Consider the following 19026-nt stretch of genomic DNA (forward strand, 5'->3'; position numbering starts at 1 on the left):
GAATCAAAATCCATCGAAAAGTTTTTAAAACTTGCACGTTTCCCAACAAGTGTAACAACCCTCATTCTATCAGACATAATAATACAATATTGTCCAAAAGCTTATCAGACGAGATTTTTTAGGTAGTCACTCTTCCTGATATTATTTCAAAGTAAACCATCTTAAGGAGTTTATGGTCTGCTTTTAAAATGCGTTGTGTTATGAAAGGGTGTTAAACATAATACTTCTTCTTTCCCTGATAATGTGGGATCATGACACTTTATTACCTGTAAGTGTGGTAACTCATTCAATGTCTTGCTCCTGTCCACATCACACCTATCCATTGATGTCGTCACAATCACCCCGTTGGGGCCTAACTTTCTCGTTGGCCACACTTCCAACTGGGTTCCAACTTTAATACCATTTATAATAACCCGACCTCACCCTACCCGTACAAAATATCATACTTAATTAACTTTGAATTTCTGATGGGTTCATGGTCATTACGATTTTAAAACGCGTTTGTCAATCAAAATTAATCTAAATTAAATGATCAAGGAAGTTAAGCATTCGAGCCTTGCCATGTCTAATATTGCAAGTGTGTGCATTTACTTGAATTTTTCTTTTAAAAGAAAGAAAAAGAAAAAATTATACTATCAAACTTCTTTTTTTAAAAAAATATATATATATAAATTCATAAATAAGTTTTATCAAACTTTATTAAAATAAAAAGATAAAGGGTCACTAGAGAAAAACGCTCCTACTATATAACCTCTTATACGTTCTAAAATATTTATAACATTTAATTTTTGATCAAATAAGGATCTGAATGCTGAAAAGGATAAAGTGTTCTTTTCTAACTAAATAAAAAAAAGTAAAAAAAAAATAATTAAATGGGAAATGAATAAAGCAACCCTCTATTTTTTCTTCTTCGGGGCAATATTGAAAAAGAAAATAATATTTTTAAAATTTTATAACCAAATACTTATGTATTCAAAACCGACCTTGTAAGGGTCATATGCCCAAAATTCAAATTTTAGGGGTGTTTCCGAAACTTTGCCAGAGATAAATATAGAATCTAATGCCCGCTTATAAATCTGAAACAAATCCTCACCACAAAAACATGGAAAGTATTTGCTATTATCTCACTCTCTGACTACAAGAGAGGAGGCAACAATGGCTTTCACAATTGCAGCACCCACACCCACAGCGCATTTTAGTTGTTTGTGCTCTTCAAAAAACACCCTTTTACCTTCACCCTTCGAACCTCTCAAACTCCCTCGTTTAACCCCTGCTTTCTGGCCATGGCAAAAGGTATTCTTCACACACACAGCACACATATATATGTATGTATGAATATGTATATGTACAGATATATATATGATTCTTGAGAGCATGTTTCAATGGTATTCGTAGGTAAAGATGGGTCCACTGACTGTATCTCCGATGGGTTTTGGTACTTGGGCATGGGGCAACCAGCTTCTGTGGGGATATCAAGAATCAATGGACAGTGAGCTTCAACAGACATTCAATCTAGTGGTTGAGAATGGTATCAACCTCTTTGATACGGCCGATTCTTATGGGACTGGAAAATTAAATGGCCAAAGTGAGAAGCTTCTTGGCAAGTTCATCCGTGAATATCCAGGTCAGTTTTAGTTCTTGCTCGGCTCTGCCCAATTTGTTCATAAATTGATTGAAAGAAGTGCTTTTCTGATTTCTGCTTCTGGGTATTGTTTAATAATGTCATACCCATTTGAGTTTTGAACCTCCCTTTTTCATGGTTAGTGATTAGAGTGGTTTGTCAAACAATTAAATTGATTAGTTTTATTGACACATTCGATGTAGATACCAGAATGCACTAGTTAGAAGAGGAAGAGTTGTTTGCCTAGAAGGTAATTGACAAAAAGGCTGACTAAAACGAGATGTATTAATTAAAAATGATTTTAAAATTTTATATATTAGAGGGATATTGGGTATAATACAAAAAAAAATGGAGAAAGAGAGAATTCATGTGTCCGACCCCATTCACATGGGATAAAGGCAAGGACGAGGAATTTAATGACAAAAAGACTGACTCCAATTACCAGGGCCCTGATGGAAATGTTCATGGTTAGTTGCAGTCTGTTAAACATTTAAAATAATACCAATTTGAATGAATTTGTCCTACTGTCCAATATCTGAATGATCTCACACCTATCTCATCACAGGCCTTAACTCAATTGGATTTCATGCCCTAGGAGAAATCATTGTGTGTTATGGACACTGATGATGCCAGGGAAACTGGTAATTGACCCCTCCCCAAAACCCATTTCTGTATTTTAGGGTTCCTCTTTTTGTGCATAGGTGGGGTTAGAATATCTTTTTTGATGTCAGATTTATCTTTGATTTTTAAGTGCTTAGCTGACTTTTATCAGGACAAAAACGGGTGCGGGATAATATTGTGATTGCTACAAAGTTTGCTGCATATCCATGGCGCCTGACACCTGGACAGTTTGTGAATGCTTGCAAGTATGGTTCCTTTGTTTTCTTTTCCGTTTAGATGCAATTAAGCTGAACTGATTATTGGATTGAGTTTTAAATAATTTTTTCTATTATCAGAATATTACACAATAAAATTCAAATTTTCTTAGCTCAAAGATAGGACTAATAAAATGTCGATCTATGTATTTGAATCAATTGAGGTTGTGAGTATACACAAGCAGACTAAAATATTGAATTCGTCCACCCCTATTGTAACATGTTAATCGACAAATACATGAAACTTACAGAAAAGAAACACACAAAATGCACATAGAGAAAGAGAGAGAATTCAACTGCTTTGACTTCATTTAATAAAAGTTGTTGCTGAATGTGTTTCAGGTCTTCTCTGGATAGAATGCAAATTGACCAAATTGGAATAGGGCAATTGCACTGGTCAACTGCCAACTATGCTCCTTTGCAGGAGTCAGCACTTTGGGATGGTTTAGTGGCAATGTATGAGAAGGTTACCATGATTCAAAATGATAAAACTAATTTATCAAACTGGTTGAGCACTTTTTATTGTTTACTGGGTGAAATTTTCAGTAGCATTGCACTTAATCTTGCCACATGGGAAGGGAGTGATTTCATCAACATGTACTCATAGTGATGGTCACTTTTAGAATGAGTGCGGTTGCTCTTAAGATTTTTTCAAGAGATTTGATCCTTGAGTTTTTCATATCACTCCTGGTGATGAATATTTATTTATTTTTTCCAGTAATGTTTCCAATCTCACATAAGGAAAACGGAATTGCTTGTATAACTTCCTCATCATGTCCACATCCCACCTCCTTAAAGTTGCAAGATCGGTGTTCAAATTGTTATGCTCATGAGGTAGAACCGTGCAGGGTTTAGTTCAAGCCGTTGGAGTAAGCAATTATGGTCCGAGGCAGCTTGTGAAGATACATGATTACCTTAAAGCTCGGGGAGTCCCCTTGTGCTCAGCTCAGGTAATATGTTACCATTTCATTAACATTAGTAACTTTATGGATTTTATATTACATGAAACATGATTATTACCATCAGGCTTATCTTATATGTAATGGAATTTAGGCGACATTCTTATAGCTATATACTAGAATTGGTGAAAACAAACCCAAACCATCTTGGTGAATGAGCCATATGTAGTAAGCCAGACCAAAAAGTTTGGATCTGTGTTGTATATGTCGGATTGATGTGCTGATGTGAGAAGACCCGAGCAAATTGTTCTACTGTGATGGGTAACCTTGGGTCATTGATCTGTTTCTTTTCTTTCTTTTTCTGAAACCAATTTCAGGTTCAATTTTCTTTGCTAAGTATGGGAGAAGATCAGATGGAGATCAAGAATATATGCGATTCACTCGGCATCCGCTTGATTTCTTATAGTCCTTTAGGGCTTGGAATGCTTACCGGGAAATATACAACCTCTAATCTTCCACAAGGGCCCCGGTACTTAATTTTCTAGCTCTCTTTTCACATTAAATATTAGATATGGATGAATAATCAAATTTGTGAATTCAAGCCTCTGATGTTTAGGTCATAGTATAATATGTTGTCCTTTTTCAGGGGCCTACTTTTCGGACAAATTATTCCAGGGCTGGAGCCCCTGTTGATTTCACTAAGAGAAATTGCACAGAAAAGACGGAAAACTGTACCACAGGTATTTCTTTGTGGCTTCCTTTAGCAGTTGCTTTATGTCGACTGTAATTAAAATATTGTTTTACCAGTTTAATAAATTTAATGAGCATGATGATTTTTCGAGACTGCTATATTTTATGTGATATTTCTTTAGTGTTTTGTATCTGAAGTACTGGTCTACTTTTCACAAGCAATTTCACAACTTCAAGGCTTCCTTTTTCTTGAATTGAGCACCTCAAACTGGATCCCAGATTTGAGTGGAATCAATCAGTTATCAGTAAGAACATCTGTCTACAAAAAGGCTAAAGAAAAACAGAAAAAGAAAAAAGTAGGCTAAGGTTCCACGGCCGGTAAATTTGATGGGTAAGGGACTCCGTAGAGACAAGTCAAATGACAACTACTTTTTTTCTTCATTTCTTTAGTTAGTTATTAGTATTATTATTTTATTCACACCCACTTGAGGTCATCGTTATGCACTTTCAATTTATTAAATTCCATGTCTCCAAGCATGTGACTTTAAAAAAATTTCCAACATCTGTGTCCTTGTCCTTGTAGTGTTTCCCTCTCCTTTAGTTTAGAGCCATTGCATTATTGTAGTTTGTTACTTCAGTTTTTTGCTTGAGCCATAAATCTCCTCTCTTGGTTTGTCAGATTGGAATGGTCCTTTTCATTTTCTTGAGTCTTGGGAACATGTTGTCCACCTTCTTGGATGCGCCATTTAGCGTGTCTTGAGATACCTGTTGTTTGAGAATTTGGCTGGTAAATAGGCAGTGCAGAAGTTTTCATTACTTTACAGTGGAACCATGTCAGGAAAGGCCTTTCTGTGAAATAATTGAAATGTATTTCTATTCTTAAAGACAAACTACCTGTCAAATACTTTGAACTAATAGGTCTGCTATTAATGACTGAATTGATGGACTAACAGTGGGTAGTGGTAAAGAAAAAGAAGAGGTTCAGCGACATGAATGAGGTGATAACCCCATGTCCCAGCAGACTACCGCAGGCCAGTGTGCATGATTGTTGAGATCATGCAAACATATTTTACCAACTTTTATCTGGAATGAGGGATTGAAATTGAGTTGAATTTGATTTAATTATTTAAGAAGTATAGCCTAGATTCGGGTTTCAATACGATGCATGGAGCGTATATCTAATTTTAAATAAGAAGGTGAAAGGAGTTGTTTGAAAACTATATCTAATCCATGTCAAGAAATATTCTAGTTATCCAAGAACCCTAATAAAAGATATATTGTGCCTCTAATCTTTCCTCCCCCTTGCGTCTCCCTATCGGCCTCTCCAACTCCAATAACCAATCCTTTTTATATATTTTTAAATTTGAATCCCCGGATCTCTTCATTTTTCAAATTCACTCATCCAAATGAAGCATTATATTATCAAATCAGGTGAATAAAATTGGATGTCGAAATTTGGCTGATTGATCCTTGTGGGGTAGATAGATAAAAGGAATTTAAGTGAATAATGCTCTTTGTAACCCTCATCTACAACCACAAATAATATGCTTACAATGTTTCCATTAGAACAGAGACTAGTTGGTATCTCTTCCTGTTATAGAATGAAGAAAAAAAGGCTGGTCTTCCCGGATACAACATTCATCTCGTGAACATTATCGCCATGAAATTGAATGAATGCTTGTGCATTTTTACCCATCTATTTATTTCATATTTCATAATGCTGATCCCTTGTGATGAAGTAAATTTGTCCTTCATCCTTCATCTAATATAAGAGATCCCGCTGTCAGGTTGCTATCAACTGGTGTATCTGCAAGGGTACTATCCCCATACCTGGAATTAAGACCATAAAACAAGCAAAAGATAAAGGAATTTAAGCGAATAATGCTCTTTGTAACCCTCATCTACAACCACAAATAATAAGCTTACAATGTTTCCATTAGAACAGAGACTAGTTGGTATCTCTTCCTGTTATAGAAGGAAGAAAAAAGGCTGGTCTTCCAGGATACTACATTCGTCTCGTGAACATTATCGCCATGAAATTGAATGAATGCTTGTGCATTTTACCCATCTATTTATTTCATTTTCATAATGCTGATCCCTTGTGATGAAGTAAATTTGTCCTTCATCCTTCATCTAATATAAGAGATCCCGCTGGCAGGTTGCTATCAACTGGTGCATCTGCAAGGGTACTATCCCCATACCTGGAATTAAGACCATAAAACAAGCAAAAGAAAATTTGGGCGCTCTTGGTTGGCGACTCAGCTCAGACGAGGTTCTTCAGTTAGAATCTGCAGCACATGAGTCTCCCCGCAAAATGATCCAAAACATTTTCCAAACGAGGTAAATATCTCATTCCACTGGATAGATCTCTCTTTTGGGGAAATAATAATAATAATAATAATAATAATAGAATTCTGAGACATTGCTAAGGCTTAGAAATTGTTTTTATTTTCCCTTTTTCTTCCCGAACTTACAGATGAAATTTGAGAAACAAGTTATGGTAGAATGCGTTCGTGCGGAAGTGACATGGAATCACAAAATGCAACCAGGTGGAGATGGTCTTGACAATGTAAAAATGGGAGAACAGTGTTGCAGAAGTTAATTCTAAGATAGATATGTAAGTGAAATATTGAAATTGGTGAAAGGTTGTTACCAAATTCATTTCGTTGTCTTGTTGAATAAAGAAGAATAACAGAGAAGTGAAATGTTTAGTGGAAACTACAGTTTGTCGATACTAGCTGTCACAAGATGAGTTCACATTTGGCCTCAGATTATACTCTGAACCTCATTTGGTGATTGTGTAGGCTGCGGTAGGTCACCAAAAGATTTGGCTGTGCATGTTTGTGTATCTAATGTCTCACAACCTCCAAAACACACAGAGAAATCATTATATGGTCGCAGACCTTATGTTACAAGGACCTGCAGCATAAATTAATGTATCAGTTTTATTCAAATTTTTACTTGAATTGGTTTGGATCATGTGTTTCTGTCGCCTATGTAATAATTTTTCAAAAACTAAAAAAAAAAATATACATCAGAGCGCACAATGAATGTTATATGAAAGTGTTGGGACCCACAGGGAAAAGGGGTGTACCTGTGTCGATGTACATGGAGTGATACACTGGATTGGATGTTATCATTATTGTTGTTGGCATAATCATGTGTTGCAAAAACTTTTCGGTGGCCCTTTTTGTGAATGAAAAGAACATGTGGTTGGGTGGAGGCATAATGGAAGAGCCACTATTAAGGCATGCCACTTCCAAGGATTTTTATACATTCTTTTTATTTATTTTTTTCCTAACAAAAAAACATGCCATACACCATACAACATCTACAAGAAGAGCATTGGGCAAATATAGAAAAGCAAAACACATAAAACACCATTTCAAACAAACTAACACCTCTTATAGTCAAGATCAGCAATCTTGACAAGCCAAAGAAAAGGTGCTAGCTATAGATGAAAAACCACCACAACAACAGAAGGAAAAAAAAAAAATATATATATATATATATATATATATATACCACCTGTGAGAGAACCAAACACACTAATGCATGCAAAGACGGTGAACGTCAGCAAAAGATGCAGATGCATCAATCCACTCTCAGCGCAAAACACCAAAAAACTTCAGAAAGGAGCAGACAAACAAACCTAACTCCGGCGACCCAACAACCATCTACCCTTAGAAACGGCGCAGATCAGGAGATCAACAAAAACTTAATGAAACGTGAGAGACGCTACTCACAGTGAAATCTTGACGACAGTGAGGGAAAACAACAAAAAATGGCGTGAATCCACCCACCGAACAGGTTAGGTACAGCACGCCAATATTATTAATCATTGAGGGCCTGTATCAGGACCGCCCCACTCCCATGGGAGGGAGTGGGGAGGAAGCAGATGGAGGAAGACAAGGAGTGGCGGCTAGGGTAGAGAGAGGCGAGAGAAAAGTTGGGTAGTGATTTTTATACATCATTGGTGTGTATAACTGTCAAAACCAATAGAGAAAATCATTTAAAGAATTATGTTTATTCTTTTTTAAAAAAAGGAAAAAAAAATTAAAACCCTTCCATCTAAAAAAAATGTTAAGAGTTAGTGGTTAGATGGAAGAGTAAGGGTGCAAGATTCGAATAGGAAAAACAACCTAATCATTCGAATAACATGGTACTTGCATTTAATTTTTTACTCTAATATAAAGTTGAAAGTTCAAATTCACATGTGACACAAGAGTCAAATTTTCAATTTGCCCTTTAGAAAAAAGAGACCATTGTGCCAACCAGCAATTTTCTGCAGTAAATGTATCTTGAAGTTAGGTTGATACATTATAGTAAATTGTATCTTGAAGTTAGGTTAATACATTAAATAGCAGTAGCAAGGTTGGTTTTTGTTTGTTTTCTTTTCTTTTGGAATGCGACTTCCATCCAACTTCAACTATGAGAATTATTCTTTAATGGGGGAAAAAAAAACTATGAGTAATTATTGACCAGATCTTGTCAAAAGGAGAAAAAGAACTTTCTAAATCTATAATGAAACTAGAAAAGCCAATTTTCTAGTTTGAATAAATTGAAAGTCAATTAAAATGTCAATCATAAATTTGAGATCATTAATTTTACATGTTAGGGCTAATTTTCTAGTTTGAATAAATTGAAAGTCAATTGAAATGTCAATCCTAAATTTGAGATATATTAATTTAACATGTTAGGGGTAAATGAAAAGTATGCTTTTAGTAGGGTAAAAATTATTGCATTTTCTAATTACATACAATAAGTCTATAATTTAAGTCGAGCGTTGCGAGAATGAGAGCGTGAAAGGCACAAAATAAAATCAAGGTAAAATTTAAGTCAGAGCGGCAACGGGTGTACGGAGAGTATGAGAGCAACATATTTTTAAAAAAAAAAAACTGTGTGACTTAACTTATAACACTATTTTTTTAAAAATTAAAAATTCTTTTATATAATGTTATAGGAAAAAATCAGAAGATCAAAGAATTTTGAAAACAATGTTAAAAATAAAAAAGAATCATTTCATATTTTTCCCAATTGACTAGAGCTTAAATTTGTAGAAAACTCTTCTAAATAACTATTTCAAAATAAATTATAATTAATTTTATTTATCAAAAAGTTAGCTTTTGTTCTTTTGCGGGATAAAACTAAATAAAATTTTAAAATTACTAATGAAAAATAGCTTTTGTTTCCTTAATTTCCTCATGCGACGTCGTTTAGTTCCTTGTAGATAGTAAAACAAAACTTGACAAAATCCTTTCCTGAGAAGAAAACTATTCATTCCATTCCTAAATAGTTTGCTAGACTAGATGCGTGTGAGGACCAGCACTTTCTCAGGTCTTCGGTTCAGTCTTCCACTTTCTCTCTCTAGACTCTCTCTAAAGAGATAAGAAAGCTAAAAATGGCAGTTGAGCTACAGTTACTGTTTTAGAAAGAAACTCTCCTCTCTTACACACACTTTCTCTCTCATCCATGTTCTTCCTCTTCTTCAAATCTGGTGTTGATGGTGTTAAAACCAGTACAATAGTGACTCGGGTGGCATCATCTTCTCCGGCGACGGATTCTGGCCGGAGATGGCGACTTCGGATGCCGGAGTAGCATTTTCTGTGACGGCATTGGCCGGTATCGCCTTGGCCGGCGGCCGTGTTCTACACCCATAGGTGAAAACCTAGAATTTTTTTTTAACTAAACACGGATTAAACCCTAGAAATCAGTGAATTTTGAAGGGAAACAGTGTGTGTATATATATAGATGAGAGCCCTCCGGCGAAGTCATACTTCGTCTGCATCATCGTCCACGGATTCCTCTTCACTGTCTACGCCGTCATCCTCGTGGATTCATTTGAGATCGGTTTTCTTTGTAGTTGCGTCCTCTTCCCCAGCTTACTGTTCTTCTTCTGATAGGTGAGTTTCTCTCTCTATTACTTTGGATTTATTTTTATTTATTCATTTTCATTTCTTTGATTCAGCTCTAGTTTTAATCTTTTTCACTGATTTCAACAGATATATTGATCTGGGTGTACTTAAATAAGTGTCTTTTGTATTCATTTATCTCTTGTTAGTACAATAATCCTGTAGTTGTGATCTATGAAATCCAATTTTGGTGAATTTGATTTGTTATTTTTCGTTAGGTTTGAGACAGTCGATGAACTGAGTGATTTGACATATCCATATTCGTTTCAATCTCTGTTTTATTGTATGTATATATTTTAGAATGATTTAAGTGGTTTATCTTTTTAAAGATATATTCTTTATATTTTAGAATGATAAGTGGGTTGTTTTTTTAGGGAGAAAGTAGCTTGGTTTATTTATTTGTTTTTTGTTGCTTTAAGACGCAAATCTCAAGCTGTGGATTACTTCCCTTTGAATATGTGGTTAATTTTTGTTTGTGCTACTACTAAATCTTTATTTATTTATTTATTTATTTTTTTTAAATAAGAAAAATTCCAAAGTATGGGGAAATATGAAATGCTCAGAAGTGGGTTTTCTTTCTTCTAAGTTTTTGTCAACATTTTTAGATTCCCCTCATTCTTTACAAGAACCAGACAGAGGAGAGTAAGAATCGAGGCCCCTTAATCCATTAACCAATGTAGTGTGCGGAAATTGTCATTGTTCGATGTGGGTATTTCCTGCCTGGACCTGATGTTAGTCTCATGGAACTAGATTTGAAGCCTTTATGAGGGACTACCAAATAGTCTGCTTTTGCTATCCTATTTTTAACTAATTTTGTTTATGGCAATGCACGAGTTTTAGTAGCTTGCACACTACTGTTGATATTCTAACTTATGATGTGTTCTGACTTCTTGCTTTTTTGAGAGTTACATGACCAGTTTTACATTATTCTGTTGACTATTTCGATGTGTATATTTCATATTGAAAAAGCCTTTGCTGGAGTAACTCTGATACTCTCCACACTAGTATTTCAATTGGGGAAATGGGTTCCAGCAGGATAGTTTGCAGCTATTCTTATTTATTTGCATCCTCACAGAATGAAGTTGATTAAAACAAATAGATTTCATTAGTCATGCAAGTGTGAGCAATATGTGTTGTTGGACCATTTCTTTTAGAGTTGGAAACAAACTGACAAAGTTGTTCATCTTATTTGTTCCATAACTAATTGAACATTTCACTCTAGGGGTCATCTCAAATCTGCATGGTATTATTTCAGCATTGTCTTCTTAATTGTAATGATAATTAATTGTGTGTCATTTCATTGTAGGGGTAACCTCAAATCACCATGGTCTCGTAGGAAAAGAAAAAATGTTCTTTCACCTCAACAGTGGAGAAGTTTGTTTACATCAGATGGAAAGCTCCGCGATGGCGGATCCAAATTTTTGAAAAAAGTTCGCAGTGGAGTGAGTTACATTTCATGCAGTTCATATGCTACCCCACCTTGAAATCCTAAAGCTGCATTTTAGATATTTCCATGTTTACTTTTCTATGCTTATACTTGACAGAATTATTGGATTGTTTAATTCCTGAATTACTGTTGTTATTGTTGTAGGGTGTTGATCCAAGTAGCAGGGCGGAGGTTTGGCCATTCCTCCTTGGAGTGTAAGCATGTTCACCTTTCATATCTTTGATTACATCTTGTATCTCTGAGATTTACCTTGTAATTTGAATTTCAAGATTTGCAACTTCTTATTTAAATTAGGGTGGTCATCTTTGAGAGAGCTAGGAAGAATTTTCTCCCCCAGTCATGATACTTGCACTCAACCATGAATTTGTTTTCAATTGCCACAGTTTTACGTCCTGCTTGTTGCAAGGGATTCGATATATATTCATGTACTAGCATCTCATATGAAAATGGCGATTATATTAGTTTTTTCAGTCTTCAGGGTCACCTTTATTTACTTACATGATGGAGGTGTATTAGTAACCAGCACACACACACACACATATATATATATATGCCATTAGCAATTTCACATGGGCCTCATTTGTGGTGGTGCTGCTGTTTTTATTTTTATTTATTTATTTATTTTTTGGTTAAATACTTTTTGAAATGAAGATATGTTATGGGGCATAATTTTTAATGGAAATTTTAGAATTTCTATTTATTATTATATTGTTTTGTTGCAGCCATGAAAATTTCCAGAAATGAACAAATTGTACTGTGTGTTTGGAAATGAATCCAATTGGCAAAACTATTGACACTTTTTAGCACTGCACTTCCAAGTTATTGTCGTATGACTCTTATACTTGTATAAATTGCTAAGCACACAAAGTTGTTTGCATGGATAAATGTATTTTATTCTGAATAAACTTGAAGTAGAACTTACATGATTAGACAAAATATTGCTGGTAGATAAAATTTTGCACAATATGGTCAGAAAGGGTTAAACCATGCAGAAATTAAACTCAAGTCTGTTCGAATAAGGACTTGTAGGAATAACCGTAATCTTTAAATGCCAATTGAGTTACTTGGACTTGCATGTTAATTTAATAAATTATATGCTATCTCTCTCTTTCATAGATATGTGCACACAAAATTCATTCCCTTTAACTTGAATTTCAGAAAATAAAAAATAATAGAAGGCATCATAACTCCTTTAATTTGTCTGTTAACGACATAACCAATTTCTCATGATCCCCCCGAAAAAACAGGAAAATAAAAATCACGTATCCTCTGTTGTTTTATCCTCTCTGGATAGGAACATCGTGGGGAGCATGCAGGGATTGTGTTATTTACAATATTCTTCTTTGGGGGTAATGCACATGAACCTATGTCCCAACCAGGACTTGTCCTGCACCTTCTGCTTTTGGAAATTGCCCCTATATCTTTTTCTTTCAGGTAATTTACACAAATCTCCCCTATGGTTTGCCATAATTACACAGACCTCCCCTGTGATTTGAGAATTTACTCAAACCTCCCCTAACAATGAAACTGTCCTACGCGGACCTCCCTTATGTGTGACGGACCGTTAAATACACCAACAGACCTGGCTAATTTACTGAAATGCCCTTAATTTTTATGGTAAATGGCTGAAGTACCCTATATATATATATATATATATAGAGAGAGAGAGAGAGAGAGAGAGAGAGAGAGAGAGAGGCGATCTGAGAGTTCTTCTTCAGCTGGGATCTCGATCCGCCACCGCACTCGCAACTGTGCTTCTGCTATTGTCACATAATGCAAACAATTCATCTAGCCCAAATTGAACTGCCGCTGGGCCAATAGGATAAGGGGCAAAGCCTAACACGACTGTTTAAGGTTAAGATCAGTTCAGAACTGTAGCTTAAAGCAAAAAGAAAATCAGTTGTATTTGGTGGTCTGTAGAGAGCATCCATGAGAGAGAGAGAGAGAGAGAGGAGAAGTATCATGGTGGATTGTTGTGTGTATATAGTAGTATAGAGAGAGAGGGGTAGAGAGAGGAAGGAGGAGGGCGGCGAGCAGAGTGTTCGGCTGCCATAGTGACTAATCCGGCGATGAACAGATACATCGGTGATGGCAATAGAGCAGGCGAATTGGTAGGAGGCAGAGAGGAGAGAGAAACAATATATGGTATCTGTCTCTCTTTTTTTATGTCTTTTTTATTTTTCATATAACCAGAATGAGCCATTGTTACGTGTCAGATTTTGATGACACAAACTCCCCAACTCCGGCGGCAACAAGAAATTGAAACCCAAAAAGAACAGCAGAGGAAACTATAAAGTTACACCATCAAAATAGGTTTAATGTCCGAATCCAACACCAGTTCCCTCAAATCCACAATTGGCTTCAATTCACTCCACCCAAATTGTAATAGTCTCAACTATGTGACGGTCGTCTCGTTCACCAAATCAGGAAGTAAACAACACAAAATAGAGAGAGAGAATTTCAAATCTATTACTAATTTACCAGTGTTTACTTTCAGATATCAAGCACTAATGTACTAGTGCTTACTTTCAAATATCAAGCACTAATGTACTAGTGCTTACTTTCAAATATCAAGCACATAACAAATGTAACTAGAAACACCAGACTACCAAATCCAATTGATGTATATGATACTGGAACAAAAAACAAATCTGAAAATAGACTATTCAGATTGATGCACCAAGAGAGAGAGAGAGTGCAGTGAAGGAAATAAAATTTTAACCGAAGAGAGAGAAAGTGGTCTCATAGGGTATTATAGGTATTTAACTTAAATAAGTGGATGACATCAGCAGAAATCGTCGTTGACTGAGGTTGACCGTAACGGAAGGGAGGTCCGTGTAGGATAGTTTCATTTTTAGGGGAGGTCCGTGGAAATTCCCAAACCAGAGGGGAGGTTCCTGTAATTATGGCAAACCATAGGGGAGGTCCATGTAAATTACCCTTTTCTTTCTTTTTGGGTGAAACGTACAGAAAACTCTCACAGTTGTTGTGTTTATTCAACTGAATGTAGCAACAGCACTTCCAATCAATTTTGTCATTTGATATGTCTTCCTATTTTAGAGATGAAACTATTTTTAGGAAAGTAAATAGTTTTATTACTTCTTTGACATAAGCCGCCACACTGTTGTCATTGCTCTTATGAGCTTGTCTGCAAATGATTTACTTCTATGACATTAGCCTTCACACTGTTGTCATTGCTATTATGAGTTTGTCTGCAAATGGTTTTTATTTTCAGAGGATGAAATTATGCAATGGATAGTTGAAGCTTACATTAACCTTTTATACACCTCTCCAGACCCAATTTTTTACTCTCTCTCTCTCTCTATATATATATGTCCTGTGTGTGTGTGATAAGTTGGTGCGTAGAAATAAATAAAAAGTGATTGTTCACTTTCCTTTCCTAGTTTGAGTTTGCTTGTGGGGTTTGATATGCTGTGACACTGCATTGTATATTTGTGTTGCCTCTCTATAAAATTAGGCGGGTGTGCTAAAACTCATCTGTGACTGAGTTGCCCATTTTTACTCAACAGCTATGACTTGAACAGTTCCAAAGAAGAAAGAGATATTTTGAGAATTCAAAAGAGGTAAGCTTGCAAAATTGATCTCGAATTATCTGATTCCGTTTCTCAACTCTACTCTCTCTCTCTCTCTCTCTCTCTCTCTCTCTCTCTAATTTATATATATATATATATATATGTATATGTATGTATGTATGTATGTATATGTATGTATGTATGTATGTATGTATATGTATGTATGTATGTATGTAATATTTTTACAATGGATTATTGATTTTCAGTTGCACTCACTCTGTAACCCATTAATTTTAACCATTATGTTTCTGTGCTTTGTTTTCTTGTTCAATCTATTGATGCAGAAAGGAATATGAGAAACTCAGGAGACAGTGCCAGCGACTTCTGAAAAACAAAGATAAGAGCTTTAAGTTAAAGGAAACTGGTGGAACCTTCAGGAATGGGGACAGTGGAATTCTTGGTCAGGGCATGGATACTCCTGAATCTTTAGATGTGGTTAGCGCCAGGGAATCCCTTTCTGGTGATGAAAGTAGCCCATATGTTGAGTACACAGATCATCTCGACAGCTCATTATCAGAAGAAGATGCTGGATCAAGACGAATCACTGATACAAATACCTCTGCTCTTGACACTGAGTCATCAGACACAGACTCATCTGAAGATCCCGAAGTGTCTCCTTTTCCCTCCGCTGAAAACAGGGAGGAAAATGATCCCGACGTGCCTACCAAGGAGGATTTTTCTCCCTCCCGGATAGAAGTTCAGTCAAAACCCTGTAATACTGAAGATTTTGCCACATGGCAGCGGATCATCCGTCTTGACGCAGTTCGTGCCAATGGAGAATGGATAGCATACTCCCCAAATCAGGCTGCAGTATCAGATATGAGGGCACGCCATACTGCTGAGGCTGTTGGGTTAAAGGATTATAATCACCTGGAACCCTGCAGGATCTTTCATGCTGCTCGACTAGTTGCCATTCTTGAAGCCTATGCCCTTTACGACCCCGAAATTGGTTACTGCCAGGGTATGAGTGATTTATTGTCTCCAATAATTACTGTGATAACGGAGGACGATGAGGCTTTCTGGTGTTTTGTTGCTTTTATGAGGAAGGGTCGACATAATTTCAGGCTGGACGAGGTAGGAATCAGGAGGCAACTGAATATTGTTTCTAAAATTATCAAATGCAAGGATTCTCATCTTTATAGACACTTAGAGAAGCTCCAGGCAGAGGATTGCTTTTTTGTTTACAGGATGGTTGTGGTACTCTTCAGAAGGGAATTAACTTTTGAGCAGACAATTTGCCTCTGGGAGGTAATGTGGGCAGATCAGGCAGCAATTAGAGCTGGGATCGGAAAGTCTGCATGGAGCAGGATAAGGCAGCGAGCCCCGCCAACAGATGATCTTCTACTTTATGCTGTTGCAGCTTCAGTATTGCAAAGGAGGAAAAAAATCATTGAAAAATATAGTAGCATGGATGAGATACTAAGAGAGTGCAACAGCATGGCTGGACATATTGATGTGTGGAAGCTTCTAGATGATGCACATGACTTGGTGGTGACCCTCCATGACAAGATTAAGGCACCCACTTCTGTTGGCTGCCACTGGAATATATAGTCACTGATTTATGCTCTCCGAATTTTTTTTTATTTTTTTCCCAGATTATTTATTAGGGGGGGCACGGCCTTTGAAGTCTCTTTATGCGTTGCTTGAAATGAGCATTACGCGAGCTATTCCAGGTATTGTTGATGCTGTATTTAGCTGCTTCTCACTTTCATGTCTTGATTGAGTGGCATTCTCAATGTCAAAAGATGAATTGGTTAGAATCACCTGTACTGTGTTGGACGTCCTTTTTCCTATACAAGATATGATTTCCTTGAACGCGCTGTCATGATGAGTGAGGAAGATCTTCTTTCCTGCTGAAGGTGTGTACCATGCTGGATCAAAAAGGTATAGAGTTTGGTGATAGATTCTGCGATTTACTTTTGTCGCTCTTCTTTCTGGATGTCTAAAAAAATAGAAATATTCATACTTGATCCGGGAAGAAATTAGCACAAGCAAAAGAACATATGTCTGTCGGGTTTTAGCAGGTATTCTTATGGTGCCTCTACTCCATGTTGAAAGGTTTATCTATGCTCTCTCTTAAATGTTCAAGGACCTCCAAGTTGGGAGTGAAATCCTTTTGTTGTTGTAGTAAGTTACAGATTAAAACTTCTTGGAATTTTCAGAATAATCTGTGTAAAGCTAAAGCACCCATTATGCCTTTATGCAGCAATATGTTACATTTAATATACATTCAATATACAATGTCAATTTGAGCCTCTTCTATATATGTAGTGTAAACTATAATTTATTCGTGCAAACTATTCATCACAAATAAATATGAATTTCAAATTTTAGAACTTCATTATTTTCACATGCCTATAATGTATAAATAAATATACTTAGATATAAATTAATACTTTGATCTGTGATTGTAAATATCATAGAGATCAAGTTCAAGAGATTCTTTTTATGGAACGAACAACGTGATAAATTGCAATAGTCAAAGCGTGGAAACCGATTTCTCTCTCTTGGCCTTTTGCACACATAAACATTATACATGTTTTCATTAGCGTACCATAATTGATGGGAGATATGCACTTTATATTAAAGGCAAGAGAGGACCAGTTTTTCTTTTAGTAACCTTAATTCCACTTTCTATCAAAGTTTCACTTTCCATCAAAGTAAGAAATAAATAGGAAAATACTTCTCCAATAATTAATTACTATAAAGGTAATTTATAAGTTGACCAAATAATATAATATTAATCTACTTATTTACTTAACCACTAATTAATCAAATATATCACATGTCCAAAACATGTGGGCCACACAATTAATAAATAATTTTACATTCTCCCACTTGGCTCATATGATAACTTCTGTAGTGGTTTAGTAAAATAGTCATTAGTGTGCACCATAAATTAGATTGAGTCCTTAAGTTGGTTATCATAAATACCATGGTAAATAAATTACCAATGCGAGTCATGGCGGTTATATATCACTAAATGATACAATCCCTTCCATGTACCACAACACTAGTAACCTATTCAACATAGTCTATAAATGAGAAGTATCTAATAATGATCTAATAATAATGTCTTTTCCAAGACCATTCCTATTACCATTTATTAAAACAATACGTACACACAGGGGTGCACAAAAGAACCAGAACCGTGGAACCGGAACCGTTTTTTCCGGTTCTCACGGTTCCAGTTCCGATCCCAAATTTAGGAACCGTGAGCATACGGTTCCGGTTCCGGTTCCGATTCCAGCCCGTGGGAACCGGAACCATATATATATATATATATATATATATATATATATATATGATAAATACTAAAGTAAATTCAGTGACTAAACTCAGTCACTCATAGACCAATCAGAGTCTCAGCCACGTGGTCACTCATACAGCCACAAAAAAAAAGAAGTAAAAAACTCATCTAAAGACTAATTTACCTAAAGTCCCATCTCATCTGTTGCCCAAATATAGACTCTAGAGGGGGGGTGAATAGAGTCTAAGCAAACTAAGGTCAAATTTGGGTTTTAATTAATCAACTAAAACAAAGCTAAACTTCCTTGATAAATATTGAAGAAAATAATCTGAATTTTGAACTTCAAAGGATAATATTTATCAAACAAAATATATAACAATAAATGTAAGAGATAGAGATAAAGATTGCAAACATATACTCAGTGATTTTATCGAGGTTCGGAAACTCCTACTCCTCGGCTCAAGACCCCTCTTGAGACTTCCCAATTCACTATGACTTCTCCTTATGGGTAGAGAGCAAACATTTTACAAAAAGCTCTTCCTTGCTTCTAAGTGCTAAGAGAAACATCTTCTCTTAGTCTTTCTTGGGCCACACCAGCTCTTACAATATTTGAACAAGATTGATGAAGTACAAAGTGATCTCTCTTAGATCTAAAGTACAAGATTCAGCTCACTCTAGAGTATGTATGAATAAATTGAAGCTCAATACTCTTTTGATGATGACAAGTGTGTATATAATG

The 19026-nt window shown here is 35.8% G+C and overlaps 2 protein-coding genes across 4 annotated transcripts; both read left to right on the forward strand.

Moving 5' to 3' along the window:
• Positions 1-1073: 1073 nt before the first annotated feature.
• On the forward strand, positions 1074-7064 carry LOC132271565 (pyridoxal reductase, chloroplastic). Of its 3 annotated transcripts, XM_059772991.1 has the most exons (9): positions 1076-1293; positions 1396-1624; positions 2394-2487; positions 2839-2962; positions 3345-3446; positions 3773-3924; positions 4042-4135; positions 6244-6425; positions 6562-7064. In XM_059772991.1, exons 1-9 carry the CDS (start codon positions 1156-1158, stop codon positions 6563-6565), a joined length of 1119 nt encoding a protein of 372 aa, XP_059628974.1. In that variant the 5' UTR covers positions 1076-1155; the 3' UTR covers positions 6566-7064. The 3 variants fall into 3 exon arrangements, with proteins under 3 accessions (XP_059628976.1, XP_059628975.1, XP_059628974.1); XM_059772993.1 differs by lacking the exons at positions 6244-6425; positions 6562-7064 and adding an exon at positions 5873-5988 and having other exon boundaries at positions 1074-1293; XM_059772992.1 differs by lacking the exon at positions 6562-7064 and having other exon boundaries at positions 1075-1293; positions 6244-6429.
• Positions 7065-9375: 2311 nt separating this feature from the next.
• LOC132271566 (rab GTPase-activating protein 22-like) lies at positions 9376-17299 on the forward strand. The gene is made up of 5 exons (XM_059772994.1): positions 9376-9988; positions 11304-11439; positions 11589-11638; positions 14975-15028; positions 15322-17299. The coding sequence occupies exons 1-5, from the start codon at positions 9837-9839 to the stop codon at positions 16586-16588; spliced, it is 1659 nt and encodes a 552-aa protein (XP_059628977.1). The 5' UTR covers positions 9376-9836; the 3' UTR covers positions 16589-17299.
• The last annotated feature ends 1727 nt before the right edge of the window (positions 17300-19026 follow it).

Source organism: Cornus florida, unplaced genomic scaffold, assembly GCF_030987335.1.
Source record: "Cornus florida cultivar Cherokee Brave unplaced genomic scaffold, ASM3098733v1 CherokeeBrave_3.0.0_Hap2_Chr08, whole genome shotgun sequence".
NCBI lineage: Eukaryota > Viridiplantae > Streptophyta > Magnoliopsida > Cornales > Cornaceae > Cornus > Cornus florida.